The following is a 13807-nucleotide window of genomic DNA, read 5'->3' on the forward strand; positions in this document are numbered from 1 at the left end:
TCAGCAGGACTTCATTAAAGCAGAAAGAATGCATTTACTTTAGCTGTCTCCCAGTTTCCTGATCCTGCAGTGTTTCAGAAACCCTATATCAAAGGTCAATTTATTTACATAAATGCACACTTCCTGCTGCAGGTATATTTCTTCATCATGACCACCTCACCAGAGCAAAAAACCCTGTGCTATTTCCTTCATCCAAGACTGAATAGCTGCTAAAGTTACCTCATGCAGGTTTAAATTTATGTCTGTAAGTCTGTCCCTTGTAGAGCACCATGTCCCTGACAAATGACCCCCTTAAGGCCCTCACTGAAGTGTCTGATGTTGTTTTCTTTTTCCTCGCATCTTGCACTGCCTGGGAATACCAAGAAAAGAAACTCTGACTCCCAGTGTGATGTTCCTTAGGCTCCGAATATCAAACACTTAGACATGTGCTCAGCTTTGCTCCATGATCCCAGGGCACCTTTCCTTCACCTCCTCCCAGGCAGTAAAGGAACCCTTCACCCTTATTTTCACATTTGCAGAATCAGGGTCTCAGAGTGCTACCTGAACCATTGCAAACACCCATGGGTGCTGTAAAATCTGCTGCTTTGAAGCTTGTTGGTGGCAAAGATTGATTCCATCTTTCTTGCTGAGATTTTTAACATGTGAATCAGAGATTTAAAAAAAGATGGTTTCTCCAAATGCTACAAATGTCCTACTTGGAAAGTTAATGCACTGCTCTTGATTATCACCAATCTTACCTTCTGAGGAGATGATTTTCATGAATCATGTGGCTGCAATTCTGCACCAGCACCAGAAGAACCCAGGCACTGTCTGTTCAGACTGGTGCACAGACACACACATACACAAAAAAAGAAAATAAGACACAAGAAAAAAGATTTGTCTTCTTACAGCAGAAAAGGTCAGACCCATCACAGTGCATCTGTATACATGGTTAGCCATCCCAAATTATCACAACTATTCATCATGATGTGAAATCCTCATTGCCTTGGCCCTTTTTTAATTCCTTAAAGAATTTAACCTTGCTTGAGTACCTTACTATTCTGTTACAAGCAGCTTGCAAAAAGCATGAGCCAAACAGCCCCAGAAAATCCTGATATTTTTCATACTTAAAGTAGAAACTGCATCTCCCATTCAAATAAATGTTTCCTGTAATCCATTCCCCTGGCATCACTGAAACCTGCTGGCTGCCACACTTGGCACAGCTGCCGTCTCTGCTATGCCAGCCTAGGTCACCAGCAGCTACAATTGCCAGAAGCCATGAAATAAGTGGGAATACAGGGAGAGGCAGCAGCAGGAGCTGGTGCTGCTGGTTGCACAACAACCTCACAGAGGGGCCAGAGGTCGGGCAGAGATAAAAGGAAATCTGCATGGTTAAAAAAACAGAACACACACACCCTCAAGGTTTAAAATAACATGTGTAATCTAGAGCCTCACAGAAAAAACAAACAGAAATCATGCTTTGCAAGTTGCTTTCCAGAAGGAAACACAAATGAAGGGTTTGGGCCAGGAAATTGTTGTGTTGGGTAAAAAGTGTGGCAGTGGTTTGGCTTTTTAAGCCCTGGCAGTGTTCGTGCCAGAGGCAATAGAAAAGGATGAGTTCTTGTCTGCAAAAGCAAACAGAAGTAAAGGTGTATGAGTTTGCAGATGCTTTCATGTGCTTGTGATGGTGCTTCTCTCAGAAGAGATAATCTAATTTCCCAGTTGACAGTTAAATTTTACTTTCACAAGTGGTGCTCTTAACTCCTCACGTCCAGACAAAGCAAAACACTTTGAAGTCAGTGGATGTCAGTGTCATCTTTCCTTCACTGAAGAGGTGATGCTGGCTGAGCAGAGGTCTGGATGCCAACAACTGCATCCCTTTACTGATTAAAATACTTATTTTCTTTCCAGTATATTGCATAAAAAATATCTTTTATGATTCATCATTGCACAGTTGGAAAAGACTAATCTGTTTGCCCACAGAGTGATCGCTTTGTCTTAGGGGAATAAAAAAATTCATAACTCATTTACATAATAATGGGTTGTTAAATGGTATTTGACTATCTAAAAATTGATATTTACTTAGACTTTATTCCTGACAACTAGCAGGATTCTGAGGACTGATATAATCATGGTTTTTGGTTGCCTTTATTAGTTTTACATGCTTGTTTTCCCAACAGAGCAGCTGGAATATTGTATAAGCAATTGACATCAGCACTGGGTGCAATCCAGATAAAACCTGCCATCAAGCTTTGGCAGACAAAAAAAAAATATCCAAAGGAGCCAAAAAAAAGAGAGGCTTTGAAGGCTGTGTCTGTGTGTTTGGGAGTAGATGGGCACTTGGAGGGGCTGGAAGCTGTCAAGCTGAATTAGCACATTATGTCCTGCCTGAGAAATTCTAGTGCTGGCTCAGTGCCACACTAACATGACCACAGAATTTCCACACTGGTACTTTCATTGCTTGTATCTTGCCAGAAATCCAGGGGGAATCACCAGCTGGTAGCTTTAGGAAAAGACATCAGCAGACACAACCACTGGGCCAGCACAGGCTTTTCCCCAGCAGAACAGGGCAGTACCTGAGTTCTAAAGATGATTTATGAAGAAAACACCCTGTAACATGTGGAACATGGGCAGGGAGGGGCAGTGAAACTGTGTGAAGATGCCTACATAAAGATAGATACTGGTCAGCCTGGAGGAGACAATTAGAAATAAAAGCATTGATTTGAAACCTGTGAGCTGTCTATTGGACTCTGCCTGCTCTGACTCTGCCCAAGGCTTTCCAGAGGGCTGGAGAGTGGGATTAAACCATCTCATGCTGACTAAGGAAGGATCTGTTAAAAAAGTGGCTGTAGCAGCAGTGGGGTTTTTTGGGGATCTGCTGAAGGGGCAGGGCTGCTGCATGTGGCCTGGATCAGTGGCTGCTGGAGCAGGGATGGAAGTTCCCTGGAGCAGCTCTCACACCTTCAGCCACCTGCTCACAGAAAAATGAACAAGAATGTTCTGAGAATGCAGAATTTAAAACAAAAACACAACCAAAGCCAAAACAAAACCAAGCTGCATTATTATAGATGGAACCTGTGAAACATCATGTAAACCATGGCCCATGAAAAATGCAAATCTGTTTTGAGGAACTTATCTTGAAGAATTTAATTCTGCTTCCTGCAGGAAACGGGATCATTTTTCTTGTTATTTTGCCCTTATTTCTACTCTTAGATTTCCTGGAGAACTGGGTGGAAGTGCAAGATATGGCTACAGAAACAATTGCTGAGGAGTAAACAGAGTGAATTAGGCAGGTAGGCTGCTGGCAGATTTCCTTTCTCCTTGCTTGCAGGCTTGGTCACTGAAGGGTAGTGAGATGAAAAGGGAGCACTGAGGCATATTGTAGCAGAAACCAAATACCAGAATCATGGTAAAATAGAGAGCAGACCAGAACAGAGCTTGCACTAAAGCAATTGTCTTGCAAGTCATGAATAAGAAGAGGATGTTGGAAGGTATTTGGGCTGACAGGAATGAGGAGACAGCAAATCAGTCCCATCTACTTCAATCATTTCATTATTGTCTATTGAATTAATTCTGAATTATCAGATTAGGACTTCAGGGGGTATAGACAAAAGGATTGGGCTGCTTGAGCTTTATGTCATTACAAGCTCTGCCTGAATAAAGAAGCTTAGGTTTGGGGTTTTATATAATGAAAAAAAAAAACCCAAAAACCAAAAACCAAAAAAAAAAAAAAAAACCAAAAAAAAAACCAACAAAACCAAAAAAACCCAAAAACCCAAAAACACTTCCACAGAAAAATAGAGATAATTGTGATATTGGTGCTGCTTTATTCTTATACTGACCATAAGATTTATTTTTTTTAATCTCATGAGTGCCAACTGCTTTCTTGGTATCACTAGTAACGTTGACTGTTGTCGAAGTATTGACAAAAGACATCAGCAACAATTTCCTAAATGGAACCACAGGGACCTCTGTATGTCCCCGCTGCACTTTAGTGAAAAGACCCCTTAGGTAAAAGGAAAAAACCTGACAATTTTCCCAGATGTCTGAAGAATGCAATGCAGGCTGTACTTCAAATTGAGCAGTGAGGTCAGAGAAATGGGAGGCAGGATGTAAATACAACAGGACACTTTCCCTTGGATAATCTGCAGGAGGGAAATGAAAGGTCATATTTAGCTAAGAGACAAAAAAAGCATTATCTGTATTTCAAGAATGGCTTTCACACAAACTTAGGTTTTTGAATCGTCCTGCCTTCAGGATATGCAATGTTAATTGTACTTGGAGGAGGCATTTGTAAACTGAGTGGCTAGAAAGGTCATTTGCTTGTTCTTCTGACTTAGTTATGAGCACAAAAAGAGGCTATCTTTACTTGGCATACACACAGGGTAAGCACATTTCATTTTGCCTGTTAAAAGTTGTGTGGAGAGAAGTTCCCATTTTGCAAAGGATTTTGACATTTCAGAATCTTGCTTAATTCTCAATTGGATGAAAAAACATAGTATATGGAGCTTGGTGACAGTAAATTCCACTTTGTCCACTGTTTGTTCCCATTATCTCAGAAAATATTGAAAGTGTGCCTGATGATATTGCAGAATATTAAAAAGACCTGGAATGTATATTCCCAAACAAGAACTCCCTTAGGATATTATTTTAATTCTCTAATTCCACATTTCTCCTCCAAAAAGGCTGTTGAAAACAATCTGGTTTATATTTAAGTGTCAGGAGGAACAGATCTCATTTCATTAAGATTTTCCTGACAGTTCCTGTTGACACTTTGCCAATATCTGTTATCAGCCATAAACACTTTTATAAGGAGAAAGATGGAAATTACTGTCTTCTAAGAGGGAGAAAAAATATTTCCTTGCAGATTTCTGTTCTTTAAAGTTTTGTCAGAAGATATAATCCTGCCCAGGTCTGCCCTACCAAAAGCAATGAAGGATCACCTGCATCTGTGATTGAGCCCAGAGCAAAACTCAAACTGAGTTCAGTGCCAAGGACTGGCCCTCCCAGTCACCAACTCTGTCAGGAATGGTTGAGTAATGTGAGAAGTGAGGAAACCAACCTGTGAGTCAGGCAAATTATCTCCACTTATCCTGTTAATTTTGGTGGCAGAAGATAAAAAAGCAGCTCCCTAAAGCTCCACTGCTGGCAGGGTGGAGAAGAGCTGGCTCAGGAGGCACTGCCCCTGGAAGGAGGATGCATGGTAGGACAGGGGCAGACATCAGTGAGCTCCTGAGGGCAGGAATTCCCAAATGCACTGAGTGGGAATGAAGCACCATCCTGCCTTTAGCACATCAGAGGCTGTGTGTGCACCCTGCTAGATTTTTATCACCCCTTTGAAGCAGGACACTGATTGAAACACATAGGTCAACAAATAGTCCTGCGGTTTTGAATGTCCATTGTGTGTTTTCAGAGCTTGCTCAGTGCTGGAAGGAAGTGTTCAGGTTGTTTCACAGGCCTGGCACAGCAGCATTTTCCCTGCAAAATGCCTGAATTGCAAAAGTGTCCCCCTCCTAAGAGAAAGTAAACTCCAAGGAGAAACAGGAGCATAACTGGCCTTAAAAGTGCTTTTTGGCCATTTCTCTCTGCAGAAGAGCTGAAAATCAAAAGAGGAGCTTAAAATCAAAGTGAGGACGTGCAAGGCAGGATAAAAGGACACCCAGGGCTGTCCTCTCCCACAGGAGGCACCTTCTGACATCTTCATTCCAGCAGCCTTTTCCTTCCCTGTGGTGTTGTCTTTCTGTATTTAAGCACCTCTGGCAGCAATGGCTTTGGGTTTTAGTGCAGCTCTGGCTCCCTGTGGGGCTCCTGTCAAACTCAAACCAGGAGCTTCCTCAGGGTCACTCACAGCTCTGGCAGCTTGTGCTGTCCCTGCCAGGGTGACTGGCACTGCTGGCAGCTGCCAGCTCAGCCAGCAGCAAGGGCAGAGCAGGTAATCAGCACAAATTACCCTCTCGGGACTTTGGACAAATGAAATTTGTATACAAGATCAGCAGGACCTTAGGAATATTGGTCCTTTGACAGAAAAGGGAAAAGAAAAAGGAAAATAAGAATGATAGCAGACCTCCTTTAAACAGTGACATGCCTGAAGATTAATCTGACATTGAAATACATCCAAATTCAACCAGAAGACAAGAAATCTTTAAACAGTGACATACCTGAAGATTAACTTTAATCTGACATTGAAATGCATCCAAATTCAACCAGAAGACAAGAAAATACAAAATAAAGTCTTCTTGTCATTAATTATATATAAGCTGTAGCTGTCCTCACAAGACAGTTTCTAGGTATAGAAAACTTTAAATGATGCCTCCCTCATTTAAGTAAAATGATCCTGTTGTAAAGACATTTATTCTCTCTGCCACTTCTGGGTGCTGAGCAGTTTAACTTCTATAGAGAAAGAGTTCTTAGCTGTTTCTCGAGAAAACTGAGTTGCTTCAGACTCTTTTCCTTCTTCAAAACTCTGAAACAATAAGCAAGAGCAGTTAGTGATCATTATTAGTGGTCATCCAGGGGAGTTGCTCTGATGTCTTGTCACTGGTGTCTTGTCACTGCTTCCTGTTTGTGTCACAGCTGTTCCCTGAGCCACGTCACCTTCCAGGGCAATAGACACGTCTCGTTATTTTTGTCCTCGAATTTAGCAGGCAGCACCTCCCTATGCATTCCAAACATTAATTCCCTTGTCACTCTGAGCCTCAGTGTCTGCTTAGAATTAATTTGCCATGACAGACCAAGTGAGCAGTTTTATAATTAGAGACATTACCTTATCATAGCTAAAAGAATTTAAGCCAATCTTAGGTGCAAGGGAGAAACAGAGGCATCACCAAGATGTGCACTTGTGTCAGCTCTACAGGAGGTGAGCAGAGCAGTAGTTTGCATATTCTGCAATTGCTTACTAACAGTACATTATGCAAATTAGGCTTCCCTAGTCAAATGCTGGGAGTGTGCAGGAAAGAGAAATAAGCATCAGTTTAGAGTCAATAAATGTGTAATGCTCTGCCAGCTAACAAAATTTAATTTCAGCATTCTTAACTGCTTCAAAGGCAAAGTGCTCTCAAATGAGTAACTGGATGTTAACTCAGAAGCTGGAAGGGTTCCTGTGAACACAGAGGTATTTAGCAATAGTCTCTTCCTTTTTCATCTTCACCCAACTGAAGTCAAAACAGACTTGCCACAGAAATGACACCTTATTACTATTCATACATTATTTAAATATTGGCTATTTAGATTCCTACCTATGAAAAGGAAGAAACCCACCTGAATATGGTGTATCTTTGTAGAGTGATAACCCTGTTTATCTTCTGGTTTGGGTGGTGGAGCTTTGATTTAGGGCATAAGGTGACCTCCACCCATTTTCCAGCCACTTGCCAATCCTGTCTACCTCAGAAGCATCCCCTGCTCTGCCCAGTGCTTGTCTAGCTCACTGCTTTTCACCAAGCATATCCTTGCCTGGCTCCTCTTGTGAATCATTAAATTACTGTGCAAAGTGATGGTGAGGTGATTTGCCTGACTCCTGTATGAGAGAAAACAAAAAGTGGACTGATATTTCTGAACATCAATAAACCTGCCCAAAAATGAAAGAATCTAGGTGGAGGAATGGGTTTAAGATCTAAAATGTTGTTTTCAGGCCAGACCAGGTGAACTATTGGGAGCTCTCAGAAGGCTGAGAGGTCTTAGGTCACATCCCAGTTGTCACCAGTTTCAACACACAGAAGGCACTGGCTGGGAAAAGCTGAGGGCAAGAGGCAGAGGGTTGGAGTGACCTCTGGAGATCACCCAGTCCAACTCCTGCCAAGGCAGGGTCACCCAGAGCAGTGACACAGAGCACAGCCAGGTGAGTCTGGAATGTCTCCAGACAGGGAACTCTGTGTCCTCCCTGGGCAGCTGTTCCAGAACTCTGCCACCCTCAACACCCTCAGGAAATCCTTCCCCATGTTGAGGTAGAACTTGTGTTTTATTTCATGGCCATTGTTCCTCATCCTGATGCTGGGCACCACTGAACAGAGTCTGGCACTGTTTTAAAAGGAGCCTGGGCAGCAGTGGGGGGAAATGTTGAGAAGATCTTTAATCTGTGAAATAGTTAACAGTTGTTGGCCAACTCTGGGTGATGTCTATGTGTTAGAAAAACCAATTAAGAGTTTAGGGCTTGACATACTTTTTGCTCTCAGACCTCGAGAAGGAAGTCAACAGAGCTTGGGAGGGAAATTTATTGTTGACAGCTGAACAGAGTTTATAAACCATGTTACATAAAGCAGAAATGCCCTATCTGGGAAAAAAGATAATAAAAAGACTGAAAAACGCAGACTAATTAGCATGAGAAGTGAGAAATCAATAACAAGTAGAAGACAAAATACTAATTAATGAAGAGACCTATGTGAATTATAAGCTAATTAACATTAATCTCTTCACTGAAATGTATAAATAGATAAGCATTTTGATGGCTGACATGCATGTTGCAGGGAGTCATTCCCATGTTCCTTCAACACTGAATCATGAATGTGAAAAACGCCAATCACTTGTTTTTAAATTTTTAAAAGTTTAATAGTAATAAAATGGTTATAAAAATAGTAATACAATTAGAGTAATAATAATTTGGACAAATTGAATTAGGACAATATGAGACAATAAAGGCAAAGAGTTACAGACATCCAGGTACCTTTTTCTGGGTAGCACAAACCCAAAAAAGGACACCCGTTAACAAAGGATTAACCCTTAAAAGCAATAGCCTGTTGCATATTCATACACCTCATCCATGATGCATAAATTCCATTCAAATACAGGATTCTGTCTGGTCAGTGTCAACTTCTTCCTCTGAATCTTGACAGCGCCTTTGAGACGGGAAGAAGTTCATTTCTTCTGATAAGACGGCAATAAATTCTTTTTCTCTGACCTATTCAGGTGTCCTGTGGCTGCTATCTCGGTGCGAGTCCTTTCTTTAAAGAAAAGTATCCTACATAGCATAGTTTCTATTTTAACATTTTTTATAACCTAAAACTATATTTAACACACTACTCAGGAGAATTAATAAAGCATGACTTTCTAACACAACACATATAATATTCATTTAATATTTGCGAAAAGCCAGTCATAAAATACATGCACTTTTCACAACGAATGCCGCCTTTCTAACAAGCAGCTTGGAGAGTTTATTTTTATTTCCCTGGGTTAGCGTTGGGGTGCCCGGGCAGGCCTCGCTCGGTTGTCACAGCGACGGCGACGCCGCGGCCATGTCGGACCCGGGCTCCGAGGACGCCGAGTCCGGGGAGGCCGGGAAAGACATCGGGGTCCGCGGGGCCCGGGAGGAGCGGGAAAGGGAAGGGGAAAGGGAAAGGGAAAGGGAAAGGGAAAGGAAAGGGAAAGGAACAGCCGTAGCCCCGGGCACGGCTGTGCCACCCGCCCTGCTGCTAACCCGGGTCTGGAACCACGCGTCCGCGCTTTGCAGCTCTGTGCCAAGAAGCCTGGGGGTGCCGGGGTCTGGAGCCGAGCTGGAGCAGCTTTCTTCAAACACCTGTGTCCCTCTGGTGGGTTGGGTTGTGCCGAGCCCTTTAACCCTTTCCCTCCCGTTTGGCAGGAGTACGAGGGCGATCGCGATGGCGAAGGGCAGCGGCACGGGTTCGGGAAGGCGCGGCTGCCCAATGGTGACACCTACGAAGGAGAATACGAGCATGGTTTGAGGAGTGGACATGTAAGATACCGAGCCTGGCTGTGGTTCTGCTTCTGCAGTTGGGCTCTGTATTGAAACAAGGGTGAGAACTGACGCGTGTTTCATCTGTATCAAATGTGTTTCAGGGGACCTACCGGTTTAAAAACGGTGCTCTCTACACCGGGAACTACCTTCAAAACAAAAAGCATGGCAAAGGTGTCTTTTTTTATCCAGATGGATCGAAATATGCAGGTAAAGCAATGAACACAGTTGTAAGGATTTCTGTAGCCAAAAGGACACATTCCCCCCTCACTCCTCCTCCCTCCACAAATGAAAAGAGTGGAGAATGTCTTATTTTAAGAAGATTCAAGATATTTTCCAACATATATTTCTACAAAATATTGTCCTCTTATTACCTGTTTATTCTGAGAAACTTGGGGTTTATATATGGGGATTTATGTTAGGACATTTATTAGGTCTATCATTGAAAAAAATAGGCCTCTTAATAGAGCCCTTGTTTAGGGATTGGGACGCCTGAAGTTTGAAGAAGTAATGAAAGTTAGAGTTTCCCTGCTTGCTGGAGAGTACCTGAAACAATCAGAATCTATCAGTTAAGATTCAAAGGACAGTATTTCCCTCCTAATTTCTAAGCTAGGAGAGAAAAGACATTCACGTTGTGAGGGCTAAAAGCTGAGAGCCAAAAGAGCAGCCCAATCTTGCCTTGCAGGAACATATGCACTGAGTTTTTTTGTTTTTATTTTAATTTATTTTAAGTTTGATTAGAAGAATAATTAAGATAAAAACCATTTAGCATCCTTTTGAATAGATGTGCCCCAATACTGACAGGACAACTTCACCAAATGAGTCAAATTAAAGTAGCTCCTTTTAAAATTCATGTGAAAATGTCACATTATCTAATGCAACTGTAATACATTTCCCAATTCAAAGACAGGACTGGGTTGTTATGTGTTCATAATGGTAATAGAGAGTGACAATGAAGGCAGGTAATTATGGAAAAATGGAAAGGGAGATCAGGCAGCAGCATAAATAGTTGTGGAGAGGAACAGACTGATGAAAAAAGAGCAACTTTTTGGGGGACTCTACTTTCGAGTAAGGAGTGGTGTAAGGAATAGTGAGGAATCCCAGCAGTGCCATAGCTTTCTTTTCTTTCTCTAATACTTGTATGATAATGTTACAAACTGGCTACTGTGAAATAAACCAGCTCTCACACTGCTTTTATCCTTTTGTCCTTGAAGGAGACTGGGTGCATGACCAGAGACAGGGCTATGGAGAATATCTGTATGCAAATGGAGACACCTATACTGGAGAATGGGCTAACAACAAGAGGTTTGTTTCCTTCTCACAGGGATGTTTCAGGTCACCCAATGGCATTAAAATGCAAACATTATTTTCAGAGCATGTCTGACTGCAGCAAATGAGATCCAGGGGTGACCTTGGCAATTTAGTCCAGCTTGAGTAGTTTCAGCTGCTTAATTAATACAGTTTTAGTATCTTAATTAAAACAACAGCCTAAATTCGTAATATTCACTGGCATAAAACAAAATTATTATTTTCTCCCTAGGCATGGGCAAGGCACATATGTCTATAAAGAGACAGGATCTAAGTATGTTGGTTGTTGGGTAAATGGAATCCAGAACGGACCAGCTGAACTTATCCACCTAAACCACAGATTTAAGGGCAGGTTTCTCAATGGAAAGGTAAGTGTGCTTTCTATTCATCTGAACAGTTAGCATGAAATTGCCTTATTATGACCTATTTCCGCTTAAAATAAGAAGTTAGGCTTCTGATCTTTTGTAGTATTTCCTGTACCATTAGTGTAACACATAAAACTGAATTATTCTATAAACACAATGCCAAGTTTCTTTGCAACATTGCTTTCAAACTGTAGTGTTACTGACTATTGTATGGAATTTGTAGTAAAGGATATTTTACATTTTTGTGCTTAGAATGGATTGCCTGTTCAGTTCTCCTGATGTTTTTGTGTTTTTATGCAGCCTTTAGGTCGTGGCAAATTCATCTTTGATATTGGATGTGAGCAGCATGGTGAATACATACAACCAGTGCAGGTAAAAAAACAGTGCAAGAGCACTCAGTAAATCAAATCTATTGTTGAGGAATACATAAAATGCCTTACAGACAGTGATGTGAAAGTAGATCTTATGAGTCAAAAAGGGTGGAAACTCATGCATTCTTAAGAACTAAATGAGATTTCATTTTGCTTTTTTTAATGTTTTCTACTGTGTAAGCTTTGAAAAGTACAAGGTGTGATTTTGTACTGCTTGCAGACAAGAATCCTTTCTGCTTAAAAAGAATCAGGACCTTCCCAAAACATTTGAAGCTTCAAATTACAGAGGAATATAAATATTTGTAAACACATTTAGCCTCTATTGCATTTTCTTCTCAACACCAGAAAACAATGAGCAATATGTTTTGTGTTTCTGAGCTGCTTGGTGCTATGCATACAAACAGTAATTTCCAGCAGGGTCATGTTTGAGAAATATGTACAATTGTTGTTCTGATCATGTTAGGAGCTTAATATCCACAGCTTATAATTGTAGGAAGTGGTTGGGATCAAAGTCTCTTTTCCCTTCTTTATGCATGAATGCTTATCTGTTGAAACATATCTGTTTGATATGATGCAAGAATTGCTACAGAAGTAGGAAATATATTTTAATATAACTGTTTGATTTTTTTAAAAATTGCCACAGTTTAGCTTAGAGTTTGCTACCTCTGTTGTCTGACACATTAGTTCCTGTTACAGACTCTGAAAACTCTGTGATGCAGCAATCATTCTGAAGGATAAAATAATAATCATCAAAATCCTTTCAATTGTGATAGAGATTTGCAAAGCTTGGGGACTGTTTTGCTTTTTTTTTCTGGCTGAAAGCAAGAGATCCTCAAATTAAGTGTCAGATTTATAGGAGTATCCAAAGTAATGTGTGTTTCCTTAGATCAGTTGGGAATTCTTAAATGAGTTTTTAAAGTAGGGGACAGTGCTGTCACTAAAGATTAAATTTTACCCTTCTGCTTTAGTTGAAGTAATAACAGAACAAAGCCCATTAAAAAAAAAAGAGAAGAAATTAGCTAATAATATAGACGATGATTCAATTATTGACTCCTTCATATTTGTAGAAAAAACATGATTTTTTAAAATTTTAAAAATATTTTCACATTTCAGAGCCATAAGCTCTGTGCACAACCTGACTCTTTCCTAGATCCTTTCAAATGTCCTGTTCAACTGTGCTTCCCTAGGCAAAGATTGAGGCAAAAATAGCTGTTTTTTCATTCTGTTTCTGTGTGAGACAGACGGTGCAGCATCTTCCAGACAGAGCATCAGGTAGCAATCATCAGTAACAGCCAACTGATTTCATCAGGGTTCAAGAGCTTGGTAATTCTTGTCCAAGATTTGCGGCTGCTGAAGTTCCTCCACCTGTAAATACTTCCATTGCCATTTTGATCCCGGATAAGGAGGTTTTAGTAGACTAACCCATCATTGTAGTTACTGTCTGTAGGATGAGATCCTGGATTTCATGAGTTCTCTTCTAGGAAAAAGAGGAGGAAGATGAGGACGAACCACCATTACCTCTTGAACCAATATGGAAAGTATCAGAAATTACTAAATTAACACCCTGGTCTCCTCATGATGAGGAGCTGCTAGTCCCCAAGGAAGCTGCAGATGGAGTAGCTGAAGAGGAGGAAATTCCATCAGCTCTAGGTTTGTTCTGGAAACATCTGGAAACTCCATGTTTTGACTACGGTGACCATTGTTTTAGGGGTTTAATATCAAGTGATGTGAGAGGGTTTTTGTGTTTTGTTTTGTTTTTCCTGTGATTTTCCATGTATTGAATATTTGGAACTTCCAAGTCCATTCATAAACTGCACAATATATATGTATGTGTTTTATTTCACATAGCATGAAATACAACTGTCTTGGGAAGCCTGTGACTTATTTGACCTTATATCATGGCTTATTATACAAACTTTATTATAAACAAAGAAGATTTTGTGGGATTTCTCATGTGAAAAACAGCTGCAGCGTTCAGTAGGACTTAGGAGCTATTACATGGAAACAGAGACTGAATGCAAATTTATAAAATTGGTTTTCTTTGGTATTTCTAATTTCTTATATTTCAGATGCTGAGGAGGGTGAGGATCACCCAGAAG

General features: G+C 40.8%; 1 protein-coding gene across 1 annotated transcript; it reads left to right on the forward strand.

Moving 5' to 3' along the window:
- Window positions 1-9189: 9189 nt before the first annotated feature.
- Window positions 9190-13806, forward strand: RSPH1 (radial spoke head component 1; the record flags this gene model as incomplete). Its single annotated transcript, XM_031062143.1, has 8 exons — window positions 9190-9263; window positions 9551-9664; window positions 9769-9874; window positions 10879-10969; window positions 11205-11340; window positions 11638-11709; window positions 13190-13358; window positions 13778-13806. Coding segments are annotated over exons 1-8 (774 nt in total), but the record flags the coding sequence as incomplete, so codon positions are not given.
- Between the last annotated feature and the right edge of the window lies 1 nt (window position 13807).

This window comes from Geospiza fortis, unplaced genomic scaffold, assembly GCF_000277835.1.
Source record: "Geospiza fortis unplaced genomic scaffold, GeoFor_1.0 scaffold17, whole genome shotgun sequence".
Lineage (NCBI taxonomy): Eukaryota > Metazoa > Chordata > Aves > Passeriformes > Thraupidae > Geospiza > Geospiza fortis.